The following is a 25581-nucleotide window of genomic DNA, read 5'->3' on the forward strand; positions in this document are numbered from 1 at the left end:
CCGAGTCAACTTTAGAAATCGTTGACTCGGCGCTTCCGAACATTCCGAGCCTATAGCGTCAAGAAGCTGCTGCCCCACTTTCCCTCTTATATTGCATTGTGTTTCCGAGCACGAGCAGCGTAATGTGTGTTTCAAACGGCTGCACGTTCTCTAGCTCAAACACAAAGTATTTGAGTGCACCGCTCTTTTAAATGCATAGCCTGGGAGCAGTACTAGGAGCAGTGCCTACGTAAAGTATACGTGGCTGGTCTTGGCGTCTGAAAAGAAGGTTGAGTATAACGGCATTCAAGCTTGCACCAACACGCACGAACTGCTGGAGATTTGTGCATCGAGCGACATGCGCGTTGGAATTGCTCGGCATAGGTACCTTTTCCTGCAGAGGCCACTCTGCGCGGACAAAGAAAACCCGACTGTTGCGGACACCCTCTCCAGCGAGGACGAAAGAAAATTAGCATTGCGAGCTTTTTCCCAAATACACATTTGAAACAGCAAACCAATGGACACGCGTCTTGACTCTTCAGCAAATAAAGCAGTACCACTTTTACAGAAACATGATTCAGCATGAAAGTAGTCAGAGAAGCAAACGGCTCGTGGAATGTGCATCTGAGCCACATGTCAAATGAGCCTTTGTAGCTCGACTACTTACGTGGACGCTAAAAAGGCCCTGCGAAACGTGTTAACCGCTCTAAAGAAGACGAAACACAAAGCACAAAGCAAACCGAACGGGCTGTCGTTATCGACTGGCTGCACCATAAAAGTTAGGCACGACTTGAAAGCCTACTGTCAGCAGCAATAATTCGAGAACACTTCATTTATAATCATCCATCGCTCCCATGTGCCATGCATCCTCCTTCTAACGTTATCAATCTACTTTATTCGAGGTCCAAACAGAAGCAGTGCCGACGCAGTTATCGGCTCCTTGTGGGCTTCAAGGTCGGAAACGTTAATATGTATATTTCCGTCCTACGTTTACCTATAGTGTGCTGTCAAAGCAACGCTATTTAAAACTGCATCTTTTACAGCAGCCTGTGAGATATAAAGGTAGAGCCAATTTCATTTAACCATTTAGGATGCGACATGGTGCCAAGCTGCCTTCATGAAATCAAAGAATGTAACTTCTGTTTCACTGCAGCGCTTCGTGGTATCAAAAAGCTCTGGGAAATTTTCATAAATGGGGACATTCCGGGTGAGATTCCGTGTTGGTTCATCAAGACACATTATATACTACAGGTCGATGATAAATAACATAAACAACACTCCCACCTTTCTGGAGAGGTGTAACATTTGCGTTTCTCCCCGATGGGGGGAAAGGACTAATTCGTATAGACGGATGAACTAATAGAGCGAGGTGCTTCGACAACCTTAGAAAAACTGTTTGCTGATTTCATAGGCACCGGAGGACGTTTCGTGCTTACAGAATGTGAATAATTAAGAATAACTTAATCTATATGTTCTTTGTCAGATAAATGCACGAAGCTATAGGGGAATCACCATCACCCTTAGTTAAAACGAAGTGAAAAAAAGATTTGAATGGGTCCGCCTGTTTATTTTTGCCATTATACACCATGAGTGCAGCATGATTTAACAGAAACAGAAATAATGCGTCATAACGGAAACATTGTTTTAGCACGGCATTATAAAATCTATATTTACTCTTCTTGATCATACATCCAGATAACTCTGTGCTCAAATGACGAATAATCTTTCGTTTGTCCATTATGATGAAACATGAAGGCTATTTTATGCACTCAACTTTCCTTCTCGCATGTATTACTTCCCTGTCGATCCAATAGGTCCATTTGCCCTTATTTTCGTACATTACGCTCAATACGCTCGAATATCTCAGGGAAAAAGAAGGCTCGTAATGCATTTGCAATAGCTTCAGATTAATACACAAGGCTACATACCTTACGTGGCCGTTCAAGGTAAGCAAGAACACTTTAATGTCGTGATCAATATACAAGAAAAAAATCTACACTTTGGAACTTTTATGTGAAATACCAGGAGATACGCGCAAACTAATTAACACCATGCTTTGATAGACTACGCCCTCTACAATTCCACATTGATGCACTCTACCCCTCTCTTGCAGAGTAGAGTGTAGGAGAGTACCACTATGGTGGCAAACATTACTGTTTTTAAATAAAGAGCTGTATCTCTCTTTCTACATTATACATATAGGACCAATCCATATAGAAAAGGAATACCTGATCGAGGACAGAAGATCTTCTGCACAAATCCCTTGTTTATTCTGTTACATGTGACAAAATTGTATCAGATTCCATATTGCGGCTATTCATAGACAGACCCTGCACAGCGTACACATACGGCATGCGTGCACTACACAGAAAAATCTTGATCATTGCGGATAATTGCGACAATACAGTAAGAAACCTTAATAAGTAAGTAAGCAATCAGTAAGAAACTTTAATTTTTGTTGCAGCCATTCCACTGACGCAATCGCTTATTGAGGCTGTGAGGTGGAGGTGGCGAAAACAGCTTTAACAACCACAAGTCCCTTGGCCCTGCTCCTTCCGCTAGGCTGAGTGACAGTTCTCGAAACGTGAGCCTTTAAAATCTCATCACAGATTGCCTATCCGTCCTCGCTATCATAATAGCGCAACTTCTCCTATTGTCGAGGTACTACTTTTCGATTGCGCAAAATACTACACGGTGGTTTCGCAAATTCAATCCTGCAAGTCCCCCTATTCAGCTTCCTTGCCCGAGGCCTTTATTGAGGCGACGGCATTGCGCCACTGGCGCAATGACCGTCGGCAAAAGTGCTCCTCGTCGTCTTAATGTCAAGTTCGCGTCCGCTATTTTTTTTCTTTTTTTTCTCCACCGTTCACAAGGTGTCGCCTGTCTAGGCTTTTCCCGTTTCTTCTTCTTCTCCACCAGCGTTCTCGTTACAATGTGGTTTTGCCATACGTATTCGTCTAATTCAGTTTCGACTTAAAAACAAGCAGCTGCCGTCGCCGAAGATTTGTGTATTTTCTGTACACGCAACACTACATGGTGGAACGGAGAGTGAAAAAAATGTTGCTTCATAGTCGCAAGAATACGTATACCTTACAGCTGAGTTTCGCAACAAAGAAAAGTAAAAGGAATGATATCATAATGTTTCACACTTTTCTTTTACATGGTGCAAGCTTTGAACGGCGCAGAGCTTGAATACAAAGATTCTGCTCGCCTCAAAGAAGTAATTGAAAAAGAATATGCGGGAGATTAAGCGGCTTCTCAAACGCTCTTGTTCTCCTGTTCTAGCGTTCAGCGTACCTTAACTTTTCGCTAATTCTGCTATAGCTTCCCAAAGCCGTTCACGTTTAGTGAAGGCGGCTTGAGAAAAGAGGCGCCGACCAACCATTCTAATAGCGAAAATAATTAGCTAAAGCGGCCGTGCAATGCTAACCGTTTTTACGAACGAAAATATTTGTGAATTTGCATCGTCTTTTCTCCGGCCGTTTCCCGTGACGCCTCGGGAAATGAGAGTCGCCAATCCGTATAAGTGTTCTTACATTCTAAGCAAGCATTGAGTGCTACCATTATCTCACCCTCAAATTAAGAAGATAAAGAAGACTCGGCATTTGGTCAATCCCCCATAGTGGGTATGAACTACTCTTGAAGGCAAACAAACAAACAGAGAGACAAACAAAAGTTTACCGCATACGCATTATTATGGTTGTTGTCGCAAATCTATCACATGCCTACCTTTGCGTCATAGAGCGCAATTGAAACAACTAGGGGTCATAGTTGGAGAAGAAGCAGGGAGTACGAGCTTTCATTCTATTGGCAGCCCAATATTGTCGAAAACATGTGCACAAAGAAAGAAACAATAGAGAAAGGACAAACGCTCATATAGTAGACGAAAGCGTGTCCCGTCTATTTCGTTCCTTTCTTTCAGTGCATGTTTGCCACAATCTTGCGCTGCCAATATGAACCCTATATGCAGCAAGCCGACTATAGCCCGCCCTTCCACCTTGAAGGCTACGAGCTTCAGGACTGAAAAGAACTGCAGATTCCACGAAAATTTGTTGAAGGAAGCCTTTGAAGGTGCCCTGCAGAAAAGTTTCATGAAAACGGTTCCTTGTATATGTGTGTCTCTGTGACCTCGACAGTGCGGCGCATAGGGTTCTACTCGGGAATGGTTCCGACGCAGAACTTACAGCGTCCGTAATACTCGGCCATCCATGTGCGACTCAGCTTCCTTCCTTCCTTCCTTCCTTCCTTCCTTTCTTCCTTCCTTCCTTCCTTCCTCTCTTTATTTCTTTTCCTTTCGTTCTATTTTTTTAAATCCGCTTTTTCGCCAACACGCTTGTTCTCCTGTTCAAGGAAACCTACCTAGGTGGCTTGCGCCTTCAATGACGCTGTTGTCTGCTCCTGCTGACACAGCTTTACTGAGGCAAAAATTCTCGATTACAGAAACCCTGTAAGGGGAAACGCACCTGTTAGAGCAATTGTTCACGAATTACTGACGACAGTGATAGATTTGTGATTATTGTTTAACAGCTTGAAATAGGCTCATTAGGTGTGTGCTAGTTAAGGGGGGAAAGTCACTCATATATAGTCCGCGATATAGGCGGCTCTACGATATTAGTTGAGCTCAGGCCCGGGGCGACGTAGAAATTCCATTCCTTTTTTCCTTTTCGCGCTTCGGCAGTGGCGAGAGCGGCGCTCCGATTTCATTAGCACTCCGATCGGACGGTCGTTAGCGACGATCGAGCAATAAGAAAGGCATTGAATGGAGCTGAAGTAATCGTTACATTATACAAGTCCAGGTCTCGCGTGGAGGGCGTTGGCCTAGTGGCTATGGCATGGCGCTGCTCAGCGCGAGGTCGCGAGTTCAATCCCGATCGCGGTGGCCGCATTCCGATGGGGGCGGAACGCAAGAACGCTCGTTGACCGTGAATTGTGCGTTAATGAACCCCAGGTGGTCAAAATTAATCCGGAGCCCCCCTCCCGACAACGGCGTGCCTCATAATCAGATCATGGTTTTGTCGCGTAAAACTGCAAAATTTATATACATTTTACAGATTACAACAAAGGGGTCAGTATATAATGTAGTGATTCATTTCACTCGATCGTAGTGCTTTATTTTCATCCACCGTTCATGTCCAGCTGATCCCGGTGATACCGTGGGTGGAGCGCGGCTCAGATCTCTGATAAAGACCGAGAAAGAAAAAAAACTCAGTTTCGCCCGAAAGGAGAAGCATTGATTGTGATAGAAAATTATTAGACAGCTTACGAAGTATGTAAGCTTAGTGGTTTCATCGGGGCCCGTATTCGCAAAAGGATCTTACGCTAAAAGCGTTCGTGCCAGCCAATAGTGATGTAGGACATATTATTAGCGAAGGCGATCAGCCAATGAAAAACAGCACTTACGAACGAAAAGCTTTGTGAATTCGGCCTCAGGGGCCTAGGCTGCTGTAAACATTCGCTAACCAGCTATACTAACAAGCACGCTGTCACGCGCGTACCGGCAAACACGTACACATCTCAATCGACGACCGCCGGCACTCGCCCTCAGAACGCTGACGTGATGGAGAGCGGCAGCAGCGGCGAGCGAATTCGCCTTCTTGCTGCCTCTCACCAATATGCGAACACAGCGCAGATTGCCTCCAAGATAGGGCGCGGCGCCCGCGCTAAGCCACTGCAGCCGGAGAGGAAGAGGAAGTTGCTCAGTAAACTGCCCCCTCCCCCCCTCCCTCCCCCTGTCGTAGCGCGCATACACCCTGCTCTGTCTCGGAGCTTCAGCTCTGGAATTTAGCCAAAATGAGGTGTTTGACCCTCTGTGTGATATTATTCAAGCTACAACACGGTTGCCATGTTCATCACAGCTTTATTTACAATCTTTACGGTATTGCTCAATTTCTTTCATCCTAAATTGTTCAGCGAAACTTCTTTTTATTAGGTGTAATCATTGTTTCATCTGACTCGAATTGTTCCCGAAAATTTTCAAATTAACTAATTATCAATTCGCTCCTACAAATATCACTACGTTCCAACCATACAATTCTTGACCCATCCCGCGCTTTGGGTACGTCCCATGTCTTGAAGGCTCATCATCATCATCACCATCGTAACATTGCCCCAGCTTAGTTTTAGCAAACTGAACATCCCGTATTCACAAAGCACTTCGTGGGCTGAAAATTTTCGAAAGAATAGATGCCCACTCATTGCAATTGGGAATATATTTGTGTAGGCTGCCGGACAATGACAAGCAGCTCCTAATAAGAAACTTCTTTGTGGAATTGGTGGCCGGTGCATTGCACGCATCTGTTTCAGTTATCATCATCATGTTTAGGATTATCATCATTAATTCATTAAAAGATGAAGGCTCCAGTGGACTCCACGCAGGATTCCGTCCCAGGTATGCGAAATGTGCTCAGCCGTGCTGTCCTCGAAAATTTGACCGTTGCGTCGTCATGTTTTTCATGCCGTCATCCGTGTTTTCATATCATTGTCATCGTGCTACTCATCGTTATTGTCAGTCATTCTGTTATGTCATCGTCTCGCCATTGTTATTATGCCATTGTCATTATCGTGAAGTCGTTGTTGTAGGTATTGAAGCTGTCGAGCCATTATTGTAGTTCTCGTTGACATTTCTGTCCGGTCAGCTGCCCCTATTTTGGTGAGCTTTACGTTAACTATATACAGAAAAAAAAAATTGATTGCCCAACTTGCGGAGTATTCGCAAGAAGCTTTACGTTAACTATATACAGAAAAAAAAATTGATTGCCCAACTTGCGGAGTATTCGCAAGAACGTTCTTTCGATTGGTTACCATCCTTGGCTAATATTGTCACGTGGTAGTGACGGTGCCGAACACAGTAGCAAAACTGTAAATGATGAAACTAAATCTTTATTGGGCAAACTTGTGCCCTCAAAAGCAAGTTACGCTTAAAGGACAACGATAGCGGTGAACACAGTCGGCGATCGTCGGAAATCTTATCAGCGGGTCAAGCACATCACCTTTTATAGATCAGTCGTCGAATGTTCCAGAGCAATCACTGGGACGGGACCCGCGTGTCTTCCACAATGTTCTACACTATTCGCGTCGCGCCACCCGTGTATTTAGATTTAGGTGCACGTTAAAGAACCCCAGGTGGTCGAAATTTCCTGAGTCCTCCACTACGGCGTGCCTCATAATCAGAAAGTGGTTTTGGCACGTAAAGCCCCATAATTTATTCGCGCCGCGCACACAAGCAATCAGATTACACAACGTTCGCTGACCAAGACAGCGGATGGAACCATCGATAACATTCCCGAAACTTCCGATACATGCAGGCGCGTCCTTCGCTGTGCGATTACATTTCTTAGGCAGCGAAACGTGGTCGCCCGATAAACAAGTACACGTATAAACATGTTCACTGCGACTATAGGACGGTTTTTGTTCTTACGAACTTAGCCCAACAGTTTCCTTAAAACACCGTATCTGAAACCATGGCCGTTGCACGCATGAGAGAAGTTTCAACAGTACCTCATTTTGGGCAAGTTGGTTCATCTTTACAGTTTTCATAAAAGTGCTAAAGCCGAAGACGAAATCGAAGGAACACATCCGACAGGACTGGCGCTACTTCCAACTGGCGTTTATTACAAACGGTCATCTATTTATGCTCTGCGCATCATGTACATCAAGCACTCATTGTCATACACACAAAGATTGAAATGAATCATATCATACACACGAGTGTATGGTCAATCAGTTCAAGTGCCTAGATATCTCGAAAGAAACGACACTTCTTTTTCTTGCAAAACCAAAGATGTACAGCTGACGCAGTTGTCGCCTGTTTTCCTGATAAAATATGCCTCAACTATTTCTCTTTCTGTTTTTGTCTTTCCTTTCCTCAGGAAGGTTGCGTCACCAAACATGGGTGTGCATGCGCACTTTTTGCAGCGCTCAGCCAAATGACTACCGTATCCTTTTCTAACATCATTGTTGTGCTGTCTAGCCCTGTCATTGAAGCACTGGCCGGTTTGTCCAATATAAACGCGTCCACAATCTAAGGGTATTTGATACACACCATCTAAAGTATATTCTGTGTAATTGGTCCGGTGATTAGTGTGACATCGCATGCGTTTGTGGTGCTTCTTGTTTTGAAAGTTACACACTGCTGACAATTTGCCAGGCGCTGAAAAAAAAACTAGATTGACATTGTGTCGGTTTGCCGCCTTTTTCAAATTATGTGAAACTTTATGGAGGTATGGGATTACAGGTACAGCTCTTTTGTCGTGATCTCTGGTTGGGCATTTCCTTCCCCGTTTTAATTTTTGAAGCAATGTTTCAGACAGATGAAATGACAGACACTGGAAAACCAGCAAGCTTCAATTGGTCTACTTGGCTAGACATACTATGCTATGAAGCGACTATTAGTCGAAGATCCCTTCGTGATGAGGCGCTCTGATGACGTTATCTGAGAGCTCCAAGATAGTATGGGATCTGTGGCCACAGCTTTCTCACTCGACGTTGAAGATTTATACTATTCTGTGACGCGAGAAGGAATTCCATGTGATGTTCGTGAAAAAATTGATGAAATGGGTGAACTGAAATTCCGGAACTTACTGTGCATGAACTGCAACAATAGTTTAACCTTGTTAGAATTTTACTTGGATTTGACTGCCATTAGTCACAATGGCTGTTTTACATTCAACGCACAGGAATCTGTATTAGTTCGTCAATAGCTCCAATATTATGTGATATTTTTTTAGCGTCCTTTGACAACCGCGTTAATGCGGGACTAACTGGGAAATCAATGATTCGCGTATTTAGTTATGTCGACGACTATCTGATAGTCCTTAACAATTCATCAGTCCTGTGTCTTGACGATGCTATAGGAGATTGTTTAAAAATGTTCACGAAATTTTTCCAGGGGCTCAAGTTCACTTTTGAACTGCCTAATGACAACTGTATTCAATTTCTAGATCTCAAAAGTTTATTTTCCTCAGATGACCACGTATCTGGAGATACAATCCAAGATCAAAGAAAAGTGTTTTGCCTTTCGATTGCGCCCATTCGAAATTGATAAAGAGAGGCATAGCCGCCACATGCCTTCAGAGTGCTTTACAAAAGTCATGTGTGCACCAAATTGAGCATAGTATGTATAGCCAAGTAGACGGATTGAAACTTGCTGGTTTTCCAGTGTCTGTCACTTCATCTGTCTGTGAAACGTTGCTTCAAAAATTAAAACAGGGAAGAAAGTGCCGAACTAAAGATCAGGGCAAAAGACCTCTACATGTCATTAAAAGCCAACCAACACAGACACCAAGGACAAAGTAGGGGAAATTACTTGTGCTTGATAAATGAAATAAAGAAACGATAAATTAATGGAAATTAAAGTGGATGAAAAAACAACTTGCCGCAGGTGGCAACCAAACCCACAACCTTCGCATTTCGCGTGCGATGCTCTACCAATTGAGCTACCGCGGCGCCGTTTTGCCATCCATTTTCTTGGGTATTTATGTGTCCTAGTAGAACCCTGGGAGTGTTAGCCAGCGTCACCACTCACAGACCTTCACGGTGGACGTCGAACGTCCTTTTTGCCGCAGGCGTCACGAGAACGTGATCTTTTTGGGTGAAGGCAACTGGTCAATAAACCCACATATGCTACCTGAAGGAATCAATGTTGCCGGATTCGAAACCCTCGTTATGTAATAACCGAGAACGGGGTTAACCAAGGGGCCCGATTTTTATTAGTCATGTCATAAGATATGACTAATAAGGAACCGAACCGCAGGAGGGAACCGAACCCACAACCTTCGCATTTCGCGTGCAATGCTCTACCAATTGAGCTACCACGGCGCCGTTTTGCCATCCACTTTCTTGGGTATTTATGTGTCCTAGTAGAGCCCTGGGAGTGTTAGCCGCGAAATGCGAAGGTTGTGGGTTCGGTTCCCACCTCCGGCAAGTTGTTTTTTCATCCACTTTAATTTCCATGAATTTATCGTTTCTTTATTTCATCTATTAAGCACAAGTAAGTTCCCCTATTTTTCCTTGGTGTCAGTGTTTGTTGGCTTCTTATGATATGACTAATAAAAATTGGGCCCCTCGGTTAACCCCCTTTCTTCTCGTTGATACCTCCATAAAGTTTCAGATAATTTGAAAAAGGTGGCAAACCGACACAATGTCAATCTAGTTTTTTCAGCACGTGGCAAATTGTCAGCAGTGTGTAACCTTCAAAACAAGATGCACCAGAAATGCATGCAATGTCACGCTAATCAACGGACCAATTACACCGAATGCACTTCAGATGTTGTGTATCAAATACCCTTAGATTGTGGACGCGTTTATATTGGACAAACCGGCCAGTGCTTCAATTACAGGGCTAGCCAGCACAACAATGATGTTAGAAAAGGGTACGGGAGTTACATGGCTGAGCACTGCAATAAGTGCGCATTCATACCCATGTTTGGTGACACAACCTGCCTGAGGAAAGGAAACACAAAAGCACAAAGAGGAATAGTTGATGCATATTTTATAACGAAAGCTGGCGACAACTGCGTCAGCTGTACATCTTTGGTTTTGCTTTCGAGATATCTAGACACTTGAACTGATTGACCATACAATCGTTTGTATGGTATGATTCATTTAAATCTTTGTGTGTATGATAATGAGTGCATAATGTACATGATGCGCAGAGCATAAATAGATGGCCGTCTGTAATAAACGCCAGTTGGAATTAGCGCCAGTCCTGTCGTATGTGTTCCTTCGAGTTCGTCTTCGTCTTTAGCGCTTTTGTATGAAAACTGTCGAGAGAAGTTTGTTTCGACGACACGCGTTACATGCATACGTGCTCTCCTGTGGAGAAGTTGCGCGATTCTAGCACCAACCTTGAGTTATCCGCTCTTAAAATGAGCCGCTAAATACATCTAAGTTTCAGTTCGCAGTTTCTTGAAAGCCCTCCTCTAGTATCCAGGCGCAATCGTAACTGGAACACTGAAGTACCTATCAGCAAATTTTGGGGACCGATATCTCAAAGGTATACCAAAGTGGTGCTAGTGAGGGTTTCTGCTAAGCCCAAAGAACCTTTCTATGCACTGCTCGGCTGCTCGGCTTCAATTTTGGAATTGGCACATGTTTCCGACTGCTAATAATTAAAACCTAGTTAGTAATATTTTTTTTAATTCGCTTCGTGGACATTGTGATTGATCGCATGGACAATTGACGCCTCTTCCAGAAATGCACCTGAGAGGGCAAAACATCGTTATCTGTCACAGGCGAAAAAAAAAAAAGAACATTCCTTTGAACTAAAAGAAAAAGGAAGAAAAGCACGGGTGGTATACGGCTAAGCCGCTGTTACCAGCCGCTTCCACGCGCCAAGGTATTCGCTATTGTGCAATAATTTAGGCGCGGAAGCCATAGCCTTCACCGAAACTGCTCCTGAATCCTGTTTCCATTTGCGCGGAACGCTCTTTGCTCGTTCGCATATGAAAGGATTTTGCCGCGTAGTCCCTCGCTTATGGAGAGCACCCGAGTAGCGAAGCGAAGACGAAGAAGCACTGACGGCGCGAGGCGCTTGCCGCCCCCTGCAGCCCGGCTCTCCCACCAGATGCGCCGGGCGGATCGCAGCAGCATGGCCACCGGTCGTTCGCCAGCGCTGGAGCGCATCTGCAAGGAGCTGGAAGACATCCGCCGCGACCCGCCGGCCAACTGCACGGCGGCTCCGGTAGACCCGACGGACCTGTTCAAGTGGGAGGCCACCATCCAGGGACCCGCGGGAAGTCCGTTCGAAGGGGGCACCTTTAAGCTGTGCATCATCTTCCCCGCCGATTACCCATTTCGGCCGCCTCAGGTAACGGTTTGCTATGGCGTCTCGGGGCAGCTTGGGGAGACGTCGCGATAACATCGCGCTTGATGAGCGTCTAGAGGAATAGCGCCCGCAGGCATGGGGACAGAAGAAGACGAGGAAAGACGCTGACAACGCTGCGTGTCTTTTTTTTTTTCGTCTTCTTTTGTCGCTGTGCCTGGGTGCGCCATTCCTCTGTACAATCGTGAACTACACCAGTAAGGCCACCACGTCACACTGGTTGACACCCACTCGACTTTTTCTTTATAAACGCGAAGCGCACATCAGAAAGCGAGGTCTTACGGCTGCGGGAAATCGAATTATATTATACATTTGGATCAACTAGGTGACTCGAGAAACGCGGTCTGACGCGACTGGGGGGGGGTCAGCCACGACCAACCAACATCATTCATTAACGTGGAAGCCGAGTATACAGACTCACCAGCCTGCTGATTCGAGTTGCGCTCATAAACTGCTGAATCCTTATTTTATTACAGGAACCGTTTTCGCTCATCAGCAGTGTGTTCTTGCTCATCAGTGTACATCGTTCACCACTCGTGCCACTGTCAGTCGTCTGAATGTGCTACTATAGGTGCTTCGTCGTCAAACGATGCCGCTTTATGATATGCAGCGTTACTAAAAAAATATCTGGCTGAAGGAACTACTTCGGTCAAAAGGGCCACCAAATTCATTATTTTCATACTTCTATATTTTCCAAACTTTAAAGCGACTGTTTTAAGTTTCGATACAGCCACGTTACATCTGCACTGTCATTGACCGCACCACCGTACGTCATACTACTGTACGTCATACAATTTCCTGGCACTCCTTGGACATTCTTCCACGAATAAAAACAACCATATGATATCATTATTATTAACCAAGCTTGCAATAATGGCAAAGATGACACTTTTTCTTTGCACTGGAACGAAAGTGAATACGGCAGACGGAGCAGCTATATACCGAGAGTATTTCTTATGTTGGACGCTCTTAAAGCCTACGAAATTTACTCAAATTACGTGACTACAGATAAATTACTGCCCGGACGCATATTATTTACAATAAATACTAAAGCCATTTATTCAATAATAAAACTATATACATGATTAATTAGGGGAAAATAAGACATCCACCTAATTGTAGCAATTGCTGCAAAGGAAACCCATACGGGTTCCTCGAAAGAAAAGCCTCGCAGTTGAAGAAAAATTCGTCCTGGCCCGGGACTCGAACCCGGGACCACCGCCTTTCCGGGGCAGACGCTCTACCACCTGAGCTAACCAGGCGGTTAGCGGATGGTAGGGCGAAGTCTAATTTCTCAACAATTCGAAGCAAAGGCAAAAGTTTGACGTAATAGTCCTGCGGAAATCTGCAAGGTGGAGAGAAGTAATTAATTATTCATTAATTACTTCTCTCCACCTTGCGGGTTTTAGCAGAACTATTACGTATATACATGATATTAGCCTCGTAATTACAAATTTCACGGCACACGTATAGTGGAAAGTAGAAAGCAATCGTTAGAAAAGTATTGTTACGCGTTTTTGCGTTTCGATGGGGCCACGAACGTCGGAATGACTAGCGTCACTTTATTCGTTCAATTTACCCAATTACACAAGCAGCACCGCGTAGTGCGTCTCTCGGTCTAACCCGCTGTGCGACGTAAAAAGCGTGGCATAAAATGCAGCTGCCACCGCACTTTCTACTCCCGACGAGCTGATTGCGATTGGAGCTTTGCGCAACTCCGCATTGGACGCATAGTCACTTCGGCGGCAGGGGCGCGATAAACCGTTTGTCGCGTGGTATGGCGAAACCTTTCTTTACGCCGCCATTACTATACGTCGCAGGGGAGTTGCACCGCGAATCGCACTGCGCCGAGCACCGTGCGTAATTAGGTCAATTTAACCAATAATTTGACAGAAGTAATTTCGGTTTCGTGGCCATACTTAAATGCACGAACGCGGACCATCACTTTTGTGACGACTGCCTTCAAATTTTCATTTTAAACGTGTGCGGCAAACTGGGTAATCAGTTAGTTAATTAGTGAATGGATTGATATGGTGTTTATTGCAAGCGACGACCGCATGAGTCGATAATTCATTTGTATAGAGACGTAATTCAAATAATGTATTTTTTTAGGTGTTAGGCATGAAAAAGTACACTCTGTGTATCATCAATCTGCTTAGTTCCCGCGCTGTTTATTGGAAAGGCAACATTGGTTCTTGCTGTAAAACGAAATAAATTATAAAAATGTTACCTTTGCAACGATGACTTCACAGCAGGCACTCTCTCTATACTGCTTTTGTGCTATGTAAGGAAGGTGCAATATATAGTTGTCCAACCTATGCGTTGTATTTTTAATAGGAATACTAATTTGCTAGCACAAATTGCCAGTGAATGTATTTTGCGCAACATATGTCAGCGTCGTATTTGCCTTACTCAAAGGAGCCTAAAGTATGCGGGCATGTCGCAGAAACGTTAGTTTAAACAAATGGATTCTTGCTTCAAGGCTAAAGCATGCGAGGTAATAAAGGCCGCTTTAATGCGAACAGTAGCTACGCGGCTTCGTGGCGAGGGGGGGGGGGGGGACCTTGTTCACAGTATCTACAAGGAAGCACGTTCGCTGGTCTCTTACCCACTAATTTTGATCCTAGGTCATGCCCCCCGTGATGAGTGAAAATAAATATAATTATTGAGCTTAACGCCCCAAAACAACTCGCGGGCTATGAGAAACGCCATAGTGGGGACTCCGATGAACGTGCATCGAAATCTAAGCTTACGAGAGTTTCGTCACCACGATCCCGCAAGAATGTGGCCACTGCGGTCACAGATCGAACCCGCTACTGCGTTCTTAACAGCAAAACGCCATAACCGCTGAATCGTCACGGCGGGTACGTGATAAGACTGCGAAAATAGAAATGCATATCCCGTTTAGCGCCGCCAGCATATATATATATATATATATATATATATATATATATATATATATATAATATATATATATATAAATATATATATATATAATATATATATATATAAATATATATATATATATATATATATATATATATATATATATATATATATATATATATATATATATATATATATATATATATATCGTGCTGAAGCTACCTAAAGTTTTGGTACTGTAATTTCCGTCAGTACAAGCGCTGAAAAGTAGCCTGGAAATATTAATGTGTCAAGAAACTGTCCTAAGCATCCCAGGAATTGAGGACAACTTAAATAATGAATGTTATTAAGTGCGTGTAACCAACTAGCCTCACAGCAAATATGTTCTTGTTATGTGGTCATGTTACCTGGAGTTACACTTACAAAATACGGTATACATAGAGTTAGCTGACCCTTTGCAACAAAGCTTGATCTAGTTGATCTGTAGACCCATCACATCACTGTTAATTGGCGGGCGTGCCTCGTGATTAAAATGTTCGCCTTTAGTTATCGGTAGGGGTGTGCGAATATTGGAAACTTTAGAATAACGAATTGAATATTGTCCTATTGTACACTGAATGTAATAATCACTATTTGGTTCGGTACTAGAAACTCCGAATAAGTTTCGAATAGATTTCGTATACTTCAAAGGGTCTACTGTACCAATCGAACATGAAAGGTAAGCAAAAAATGTGATAACTTTCATCCCATCCACGCTGAACACAAGGTATACTGAAGCACGCTACGTCACTCAAGCAACCAGACTTTTCTGACTAAACATGCTGTAAAAAAAAATGTTTAGACACAGCATTCGGCGGCAGTTGGCATTGTCTATCATCACATTAAATATGAATACATTTCATTGAAATATACTTGATAGAGTAGGGGCACCATCTGCTGCGGCCATATATGAACTATAGAGAAAACCATGTTTTATTTTGTTCGTTTTTTTCTCTCTGCCATTGGTGCCGATGGCCCACTTCTCTGATTTGTGTGCTAAGTTCACAGATATTAATTAGCCACCAAGGCTGCCTGTCTAATCTTTGTGTGATAATGCTGGACTGTACACGCTGAACAGCCCTGAGTTTTCAAAGAAAACTGCATAGTTGCTGTTGCATAGTTGCTGCCTTTGTTGTTTTAATAAAGTATTCTGTTTAGTGTGGAGCGTAATTACAAACTTTATAATGTTGTGAATACCAGGGTGTCAAAAATGTTTCTTATCAATGGTGGGAAGTCGGTGCCTTATTAAGAAAACTATTAAAAAAATATTCGATATTCGGTTTGCTTTCGCGCTTTTCGAATTGGAGCACGCCTCTGCGGCGTATCATAAAGAGCCTGCTGTCCAGTTCTAGGATGTAGAAAAAAAACCCAGCAACCTTTAGCAATTCCCCAAGCTGTCAACTCGTTTACTGCGACAGCACTAGGTTCTCACTGAGGACCCCGCCATCGTTTCACGAACAACTTTCTTTCGCCACGTGTGGCCCGCTGTGGCCTCCGAAAGAGTCGCAGCACAGAGGCCACCGCTCTCGAGGTGCGTGTGGCCCGGAAAAACCCGCGCAAATTTCCAACCACGAGTGCTGCGCGATAGCTCAGTGGTCAGCGCGTCTTGTTCCCAACTGCACATTGCGCCATTCGGCCGAATCCGAAAAATTGCTGTGACTTTAATGTGAGGGGGCACTAACGGCTCATGAGGCATGCAAACAACATTTTCATAAGGTTTAGTTATCGGTATTTGGGCTCATTTCGCTGGCGGTGAAGGGCGAAGTCTCATTTTCCTTCTTCATTTGAGTATGAGGAGGTGGCATGACGTCGACGAAAACGGCGTAACGCAAAGGGCGGACAGATTCAAACTCTGTTTCGAGCTCTTAACTGCTGTCGCAGTAATGATGTCCCAGCACCACACCATTAAGTATAAATTTCCGCTCTCACAAAACTACCAAAGGTATCAGAGCAACTTGAAACTTCAAGTTCGAGCAGGACAGCAACTAACACTGATATTCTCGACACTCAAGTTAAAATCTGGTGTTGTACGTGCCAAAACTATGATTTAATTTTGAGGCGCGCAGTAGTAGGCGTGGCACTCCACGTTTCTCTTTCTTTTTCTTTTTTTTACACCTCTAAGGCTTTTTTAACGCGCACCCAATGCCCGGTACACGAGCGTTTTTGTGTTCGAGCCCAGTAGCGGAACGTCATAGCCGCTGAGTTGTCCCGGCGGGTATATTCTCGGCATCACATTGTTCTTGCGTTCAATGCAACTAAAATAATTTCTTGTTGCTAGTAAGAAGGAGTTTCAGCTAGCTTTGCGCAATAATTCGATATCTCCGCTATCAGGGAGAATAAGACAAAATTCTAATGAAACATCGTGCAGCGATATTGCGTTTCTAACTCCACAAGTGGAGCATTCAGAGGCGTCGCCGTCTGCTTTCTCCTTCGCCACAGAAGTATCGTGTCAGAAGGCGTGTCATCCCCACTCATTTCCGCGGGCAGGTTCTGCAGTTGAACGAAAACGTACAAACGTACACACATCTTCGCCTTGCTCGAAGAAATTTGGTTCAACTTGCGCAGTGGTGAGCACACAGTATTACAATGAACGCATTACTGCGGCTGGATTATTCGAATCAAGTAAGTGCCCACATCATCTCGGTAGCGATTTGCTTGAATATTTGGACAAAGTAATGTGAGGATGTTTAGGGCCCCTATATTACATATCACTGTGCCACAATCGTGCTTATTGACTCTTCGCTAGAGAATCCATTATTCTTTTTTTCTTATTTCTCGATCTGCGTTTGCTTATAATGATAAGGGGTCCATCTATCGAATGACTATATCGAGTTATGCAAACTAATCGTGTTTGATCAAAATATTTCGTGAACTATAAAAAGAGAGAAGGAGAGGGAAACATTCTCGCTTTATAATCTCTCAAAGACACACAAGCAAAATCCATTGGCAGTCGCTTGATCTTGGCATGAAATCGTCTTTCCCGCGCCACTAACACATCGATAAGTGCGAGTGACGTTCAGCATGCAGGAGGGAAATCTGGTGTTTGTGTTTGTCCACGTGCGTGGCGTACGTGCACAAGAGATAGCAAGGTTGTGTACTCTGCTTTATGACGTCATGCTACTTGGACCGAAATTTCCACTTTCAGTCCCAGCGTGACGAAAGCGGTGCCGTCAAAATCACTGCGGCTTACTCGGGACCATACCCACCAGATTCTATGGCCGTCAGGCAAGGTACCATGACGTCATGGATAGAAGTGCACAGGCCTTATGTTATCTAGGAGGCGTTGAACCAGTCCCCACTAGCTTTTTTCTTCCATCTTTTAGTTCATTCGGGCGTATTGTTGCACATTTGGTTTGGCCGCCTAAATCCACCCTAAGAAAGCCTGAGCTAGGAACGGGGGCGGAAGCTCCCGCTTCGCTCTCTATCACCCGCTACAGGAGTATTTAGATTAGTAGATTACAGAGCAATGATGCGTGCGACCACTGCCGTTATAGAGCCGTCTTTACAGGAGACAGTCCTCATCATTGTCTCTCATCCTAGCTACCCCTACATCGGCTCCTAAACGTGTAGGCAGGCGCCATACGTCGTGAGAGTTCAGAAAGAAGTTTTGTCACTTAATCAACCTACGCGCGGCTGCATAAATTGTTTATGGTGATAAGCCTCCCCATTATTATCAGTAATCGGTGCACCTTAACTGGTAAACTGTGCAGAACACAGAAAAAAGAGCTGCTGATACATTGGAAAAAAGAAAAGAAATTACAGAAGCACTTTGAAAAGATACTAAGCAGCAAAAGCAATAAAACAAATAGGGTGCAGCGTGATCACTACCAGTTTGAGCGCATGCGATGAGACGTGCTCAGAAGGTTCAGTGACCTCTCCGTCCAGTCTGTAGGTACAATGGCGCATGCTGAGCCGAACAGCCGTGGGCCTGCCCCTTGTCCTAAAGTTTCACACTTCGCCGAGATGTTCGCAATTGTCTTAAAGGGCACATTGCTTCATTTCAATGCAGATTAACGTTTAGGATTTGTTTCTTGCTCAGTGGCTGCGGAAATCTCGGCACGTCAGGCCAATATCTTGGATTTTCTCCTTATATACTTGCTATTTTTTTTCGCTTCATTTTGGGCTTTGCAGGTGAAATTCCTGACCAAGATCTATCACCCTAACATCGGCTGGAACGGCAACATTTGCCTCAATGTGCTCGCGTCGCAGTGGACGCCGGCTTTGTCCATCGCAAAGGTTCTCATCTCCATTTGCTGGCTGATGCGCAACCCAAATGCCAGTGACCCGCTCGTAAACAGCGTGGCTACTCTCTACCGAAACAACCGCGTCCTCTACGACATCACGGCGCGCGAGTGGACCGAGATGCACGCCTCGAACAAATGACGGACATCTGCCCCCTTCCATGGCCTTGTCCTCTGAGCCATGCCTCGGTGCGGCATGGAGCCTTTTAAACACCCCCTTTCCTTTCTTTTCACTGCCAGACACTTCAGCATAAACAAACTTTCAGCTGTCATATTTGCAATTGTAATCATTCCTGTAATTAGTACACATACACCTATACACTTATATATATATATATATATATATAAGCACAGTCAAACGTGATGCAAAAATGCATTGTTGTTCCACTTACATTTTAACAAAACGCCTTTTTATGCATTGAAGCTCCAAAGTTCTTGGAACACCGATGCATTTCCTCGCAAACTTTAGGAACGCATACCTCGAAACTAGTGTCATCCTCAGAATTCGTTCCAAGTGTATATGACTTTAGAAGTCGCTGGCTGCAATTCAGAAATTACAATATGTGGCGTAAAGAAATTAGGTTAGAGGTTAATTAGAAAAAATAAAGGTTATCTAGTCGAAAATCATAAGCCATTCCACGCTGTGAAGGTGAATGACCAGCGAGGCTGTGTAGCACACGACAAAGAGGCGACACAATTTTGAACGAAGGTAAGAACGCATTTATTGCCTTGATCGGTGGTCATCGTGAAGAAAGGCACGCACATACATTTATTCCTATACATCCGCGTTCGTTCGAGTTTCACATTCGTTATACGCATTTGTGTTTTCATTTCGCTATATATTGATAACTTGAAACCGAAATCACCGCACCGACTGGAAGTGGGCCAGTGCCGTCAGCGCCTTCGCAGAGGGAGGGGCAGTATGGCAGCGCTAGCATGATGAGCGGCATCGGAGCCAGCTGTGGAAGACGACGACAAAGGCGCGAGCGATATATTGAGGTCAACTTATTTTATCTAAAAATTCGTAACAACATATGTTTGTTTTTTAAATTTATAAAGCACATTTCGTTGCTCACACGCTCTACTATTCAAACTTAGTTTTGTTTTAATTCTAAACATACAGAAAACCGCCTGGTTCTTGGCCAATCCCCGTAGTGGGTATGCGCCAGCGTTTTGAAAAAAGACAAAATTTGGAACCGAAATCACCGCACCGACTGGCAGTGGAATTTTTATTTGCACAGATGTGGTCTGGCGGTATCCCCTCTATGCTACCTCTGCAATGAACCGGAATGTATAGATCATTTTTGCTAATCATGTCGGCGGTTTTCTACGCATCGAATGCTATGTCCAGAAATTCCACTTCACAATTTAGGATTGCCTTTAAGCAGTACTGTTAGACTCTCCCTTGGAGCAACAGTATTGGCCTATAGCCACAGAACCGTTTGCCTAGCCATTTATAATTTTCTATGTGGCACAAAAAGAATGCCTTGTTAGTAGTTCTTAGTTTCAACAATTGATTTACTTCTACTACAGTTTAGAAAATTCAAAAAGTAAAAGCACAAATTCAAAGTTTAAATCTTACTATTATCATTCATATTTTAACTTACTCAAGTTTAAGTATATCCTTTTTTTTATTCTCCTTTCTTTTCTTTTTTTTTAGTATTCCTATCAACGCAAGTCTCACTGTAGTATTGACCAATACGTTATCTCATGTATTCAGTTTATTTTTCATCTTGGATTACATTATTATTTTCCTTTTTTGTGTTATTTATGTATTAACCAATTTCTTTTATTTATTGAATCATATTGCCACCTGATTCGTGGCCTATCCCCCATAGTGGGTTTGTACCATTAACTGAAGCTTCATCATCATGATCATCATCATCAGTGCCGTCAGCGCCTTCGAAGAGCGAGCCGCAGTATGGGAACTCTGGCTCCGAGGCGCACCAACGAGGCAGCTGTGGTAGAAGACGACGACGAACGCATGAGCAGTGGCACAAGCCATCGTTGATGATGATAGTTTTTGCTCACACACATTTTGTGACGGACACAAAAAATGCACAGGGGGGGGGGGGGGGGGGGTCGTGGTGCGCAGTAAGCTTGCACGCTATTGGGCGGCATCGATTAGAATTACCACTTGCTTACGCGCGGGGAGCAACCTCCTTATCGAAACGAGTAATAAATATTCACATACTCTGGAGGTGGCAGCCCGCACTGGTCAGTTCATTTCCTCTGCACAAGCAAGGCATACCCACTTAATGCGGGGGAATTGGCCAAGGTGAAGGAAAGAAAAATATATTTCTTCTTCTTGCCATCTTGCTTTAAGCATACTTAACCTGATAGCATACCTACTGCTGAACAACGCCTTTTTATTATTATCCCTACATTCCTAAATAAATGTCGATGTGATTTATAAATGTTATTGTGTTTTACGTGCCAAAAATACCATCTGATTATGAGGTACGAAATATAGGGGGGATGAGTTCGGATTTATTGCAACCACCTTGGGCTATTTAACGTGTGCGCAATTCACAGTACACGGGTATGTGTTTAATTACTCTTAGATATCAATAATTTCAGGCTTTATTATTCTCATTATTTTTATTACAACTATCTCCTCCCCCCCGCCTCATTTCTCATTGTTGTGTATCCTCTTCGTTGACCCGCGCACCGTTGTGGAAATGCCCCATTGCATAAGATCATCATCAGCATCACCTTTTGACCACACATCGTCACCACGCTCATCATTATCGGTGCTGGTTTATAAGCTGCAGAAAGTGGCGTCAGCCGCTCATAGCAGCTAGAATTAAGCGCAACTGCGATGTCCAAGAAACGTTTTTTCCTCTGTTGCAGCATCGACGGAGTGGCTGAGAATTTCTGAGAAAGAAATAATCTTACTGGCAAAGATATTGTTACAAATAAAGGCTAAAGATCTGTTTGTTTCTTTAACTGTTTCTGTTGTAATTGTGTTATAATTCTGTTTACATTCCAATCTTTCCAATTGTGCTTTATAATTATTTGCCTTTGTTTATGCGTGCCTGTCCGTCTTGGACCACATTGAGGTTTGCAGTATGAATTAACTGAATAAAAAATAAATAAAAATATAACTGCTATCTTTCTCATATGCCAGAAACAGCTGAACATTGTTTTATGATCTGTGAAGACGCCATCCTGTTTTAAAATGCGTGCGTGCTTGTGTGTGTGCGCCTGCGTGCGTGCGTGTGTGCGTGCGCGTGTGCGTGTTCGTGCATGTGTGTGCGTGTGCGTGTCTACGTGCGTGGCTGTGCGTGTGCGTGCGTGTGTGCGTGTGTGTTTGCGCGTGCGTGTGTGTGTGCGTGCATGTGCGTGTGTGTGCGTGTGTGTACGTGTATGCGTGCATGCGTGCGTGCGTGTGTGTACGTGTGCGCGCGCGCCTGCGTGCGAGTGTGTGCGTATGTGTACGTGTGCGTGCGTGCCCGTGCGTGTGTGTTTGTGTGTACGTGTGTGTGTGTACGTGTAAGTGTGCATGTGTGTGTAAGTGCGTGTGCGTGTGTGCCTGCGTGTGTGCGTGCACGCGTGCGTGTGCTTGCGTCCGGGTGTCTGTGTGCGTGCGTGTGTGTACGGGTGTGCGTGCGTGTGTGTGGGCGCATGCCTGTGCGTGCGTCCGTGTGTGTGTGTGCGTGTGAGCGAGGCATGTTCTCTTAGTTCAGTGCCCACTTGGCTCACGCCAGTCCGCATGCCCGCTAGATGAACCCTCGCTACTCCTGGGACTCTCAAGTGGGGCGCTATGCTGTAGGCCCGAGTTCGGCCAGAGTTCGGCCCACTCACGAGTTCTAGCGAGCTCGTAGAACGGCGATTAGTGAAATAAGATAGTGCGGAGCGTGCGAAAGCAGCAGTGAATAAAAAAGGCTGCAAGGACGCGCAGTTGGTGCCACAAATGCATCATAAAACCTGTTGCCTCATTCTGATTTTTGTATTGAAATACATTAAAACATGTGAAATGCTTTTACGAGACAACCGCTTTACCGATCTGAATAAGTTTTGTTGCATTGAGGATATAAAGTTGAATTGTATCTACTTCATGAAGCGAAATTTCAATTTCTGACTTCCCAGTTTCTAAAAAAATTGCTGACAACTGTTGAGCTAAAGAAACACACGCACGAACTTTAAAACGTATAAGTCTGCGCCAAAAATAGATAGCGCAGTCCTGTAAAGTGCATCTGTTAGGGCATTTAAAGCGTGTAAATTGGATATATGAAGTTATAGCGCACGTGGAACTCTTACAATGTTTCCAAGCACCTTGCTAAAGTCATCGTAAAAAATAGTGGTACATTGTAGAGAGGCGTACCAATGTCTGCTTTATACGTATTATTATAGATTGTTTAGAGACCTGGGGAAATGATTTTGATTGCCGAGTTGCAGAGTTGTAAACTGGATAATTGACGTGTTTCTGTGTTACAATAGTTTCAGAAATCATTATAAAAATGATAAGCAGCGAGAACGAAAAATGTAGTTTCTGCATTTTTCTACACTATACTATTTTTTTTTTCTTCTTTGAAGTACAACAAACCTCATCGGAACGGGTTCTGCGGTTGCTGAGAAAAACTGTGGGAGCTCCCGAGCTAGAGCGTAGTCATACCGACCGCACATTTAGCAGAGCGACAGCGCGTTCAAAGGTTCGAACGCGCTAGCGTGGTCAGCAATGCAGCATGTCAACGCCTCACTATTGTATCTGCAGACTCCGCGAAGCGCCTGCACTTTCGTGCGCGGATCGCCCCTTTCGAGTTAATTCTATCGTTCCACCTCGTGCAACCACTATCTTGAGTGCAAAAAAAGAAAAAGTGCGTGTTTCGCATGATTTGCGATCACGTGACTGCGACACGTGTGGGCAATGGTTATAAGAAGCCGTGTCTCTTTCAAAATAAACGTTGTTGAAAGTCAGCGCTTGTGGTGTCTTCTTGTCTCGTCTCTCGTCTACATTTTGCACTGTTAACAGCAGGACATTGGGGAAGGGAATTCCCACTTCCCAAGGTGCACACTGCGTCGCGCAGGAGCGCGCGATTGGTCGTCGCGACCGTTGCGTTACAACCGTTATTTTTATTAATTACAACTTACTGCCGATACATTCGCTTTACATTTCAAGTGACTTGAAATACGCACACATCTGCGCAAGTAAAAATTCCACTGCCAGTCGCTGCGGTGATGTCGGTTCCAAATGTTCTTCTTTTTTTCGAAACGCTGGCGCATACCCACTACGGGGATTGGCCAAGAAGCAGGCGGTTCTCTGTATGTTAAGAATTAAAAACAAAACTAAATTTGAATAGTAGAGCGTGCGAGTAAAGAAATGTGCTTTAGAAATTATAAAAAAGAAACATATATTGCTACCAATTTTGAGATTTTGAAATTGACCTCAATATACCGCTCGCGCCTTTGTCGTCGGCATCGGAGCCACAGCTGGCTCCGATGCCGCTCATCATGCTGGCGCTGCCATACTGCCCCTCCCTCTGCGAAGGCGCTGACGGCACTGGCCCACTTCCAGTCGGTGCGGTGATTTCGGTTTCAAGTTATCAATATATAGCGAAATGAAAACACAAATGCGTATAACGAATGTGAAACTCGAACGAAGTCGGATGTATAGGAATAAATGTATGTGCGTGCCTTTCTTCACGATGACCACCGATCAAGGCAATAAATGCGTTCTTACCTTCGTTCAAAATTGCGTCGCCTCTTTGTCGTGTGCTACACAGCCTGGCTGGTAATTCACCTTCACAGTGAGGAATGGCTTATAATTTTCGACTAAATAACCTTTATTTTTCTAATTAACCTCTAACCTAATTCCTTTACGCCACATATTGTAATTTCTGAATTGCAGCCAGCGACTTCTAAAGTCATATACACTTGGAACGAATTCTGAGGATGACACCAGTTTCGAGGTATGCGTTCCTAAAGTTTGCGAGGAAATGCATCGGTGTTCCACGAACTTTGGAGCTTTCACAAAACTTGTAATAGAAATTACGCAACATATTTCTTGCAAACGTTTCTTGTACGGCCCATGCACTAAATGGAACGACAAAAAGATAAAAGAAAGCGTCCGCACGGTTTCACCGCGTGAGTCCGTTTTCGCCGACTGCCCGTGCCGTGACGTCCAACTGATATCAGCCCACAATATTCGACGCGTCCCGGGAGTTAGATTTCCTGCGTCGATGCGATTAATTAGTTCATCCGAGGGCGTCGCCAGAGCTCACGAAGATCACGAGCTTCGCCGAACTCGGGCCTTCCTGCATAGCACATTTGTTTAGCGTTAGCTTTTCTCCGCTCGTTAATCAATTTTGCGCCGCCGTCCGAAGTGGTGGGTCGATTCTGGGGACAGTGCAGTTTGCACTTTGAATTGGTTTGTAGCGCTAAGCGTGCACCACTGGGCATGTCTTCCCGCCACTGGGTATCTAGATCTAGCCATCACATACGTGCCAACAGTCATACAGTCGTCGTCGTACAGTCGTTGTCGTAGTCGTCGTCATGCCGATATCGTCATACGACCATTTCGTTACATCCTTGTTATCCCTTCTTCGTCATACCACCGTAATCGACAAGTCGTCAATCAATCGCGATTAGGACGCCATTGTCATGTCATCCTTG

General features: G+C 44.3%; 1 protein-coding gene across 1 annotated transcript; it reads left to right on the plus strand.

The window, feature by feature from the left end:
• Nucleotides 1-6118: 6118 nt before the first annotated feature.
• Nucleotides 6119-19238, plus strand: LOC126547103 (ubiquitin-conjugating enzyme E2 2-like). The gene is made up of 3 exons (XM_050194964.3): nt 6119-6367; nt 11526-11785; nt 18857-19238. Exons 1-3 carry the CDS (start codon nt 6328-6330, stop codon nt 19106-19108), a joined length of 552 nt encoding a protein of 183 aa, XP_050050921.2. The 5' UTR covers nt 6119-6327; the 3' UTR covers nt 19109-19238.
• The last annotated feature ends 6343 nt before the right edge of the window (nt 19239-25581 follow it).

The sequence above is a fragment of the Dermacentor andersoni genome, chromosome 1, assembly GCF_023375885.2.
Source record: "Dermacentor andersoni chromosome 1, qqDerAnde1_hic_scaffold, whole genome shotgun sequence".
Classification (NCBI taxonomy): domain Eukaryota; kingdom Metazoa; phylum Arthropoda; class Arachnida; order Ixodida; family Ixodidae; genus Dermacentor; species Dermacentor andersoni.

Coding starts and splice junctions, on each gene's coding strand:
- LOC126547103 (XM_050194964.3), top strand. CDS start 6,328: ATGAAGGCTCCAGTGGACTCCACGCAGGATTCCGTCCCAG. Junction 6,368..11,525: donor CACGCAGGATTCCGTCCCAG/GTATGCGAAATG, acceptor CGCCCCCTGCAG/CCCGGCTCTCCCACCAGATG. Junction 11,786..18,856: donor ACCCATTTCGGCCGCCTCAG/GTAACGGTTTGC, acceptor TGGGCTTTGCAG/GTGAAATTCCTGACCAAGAT.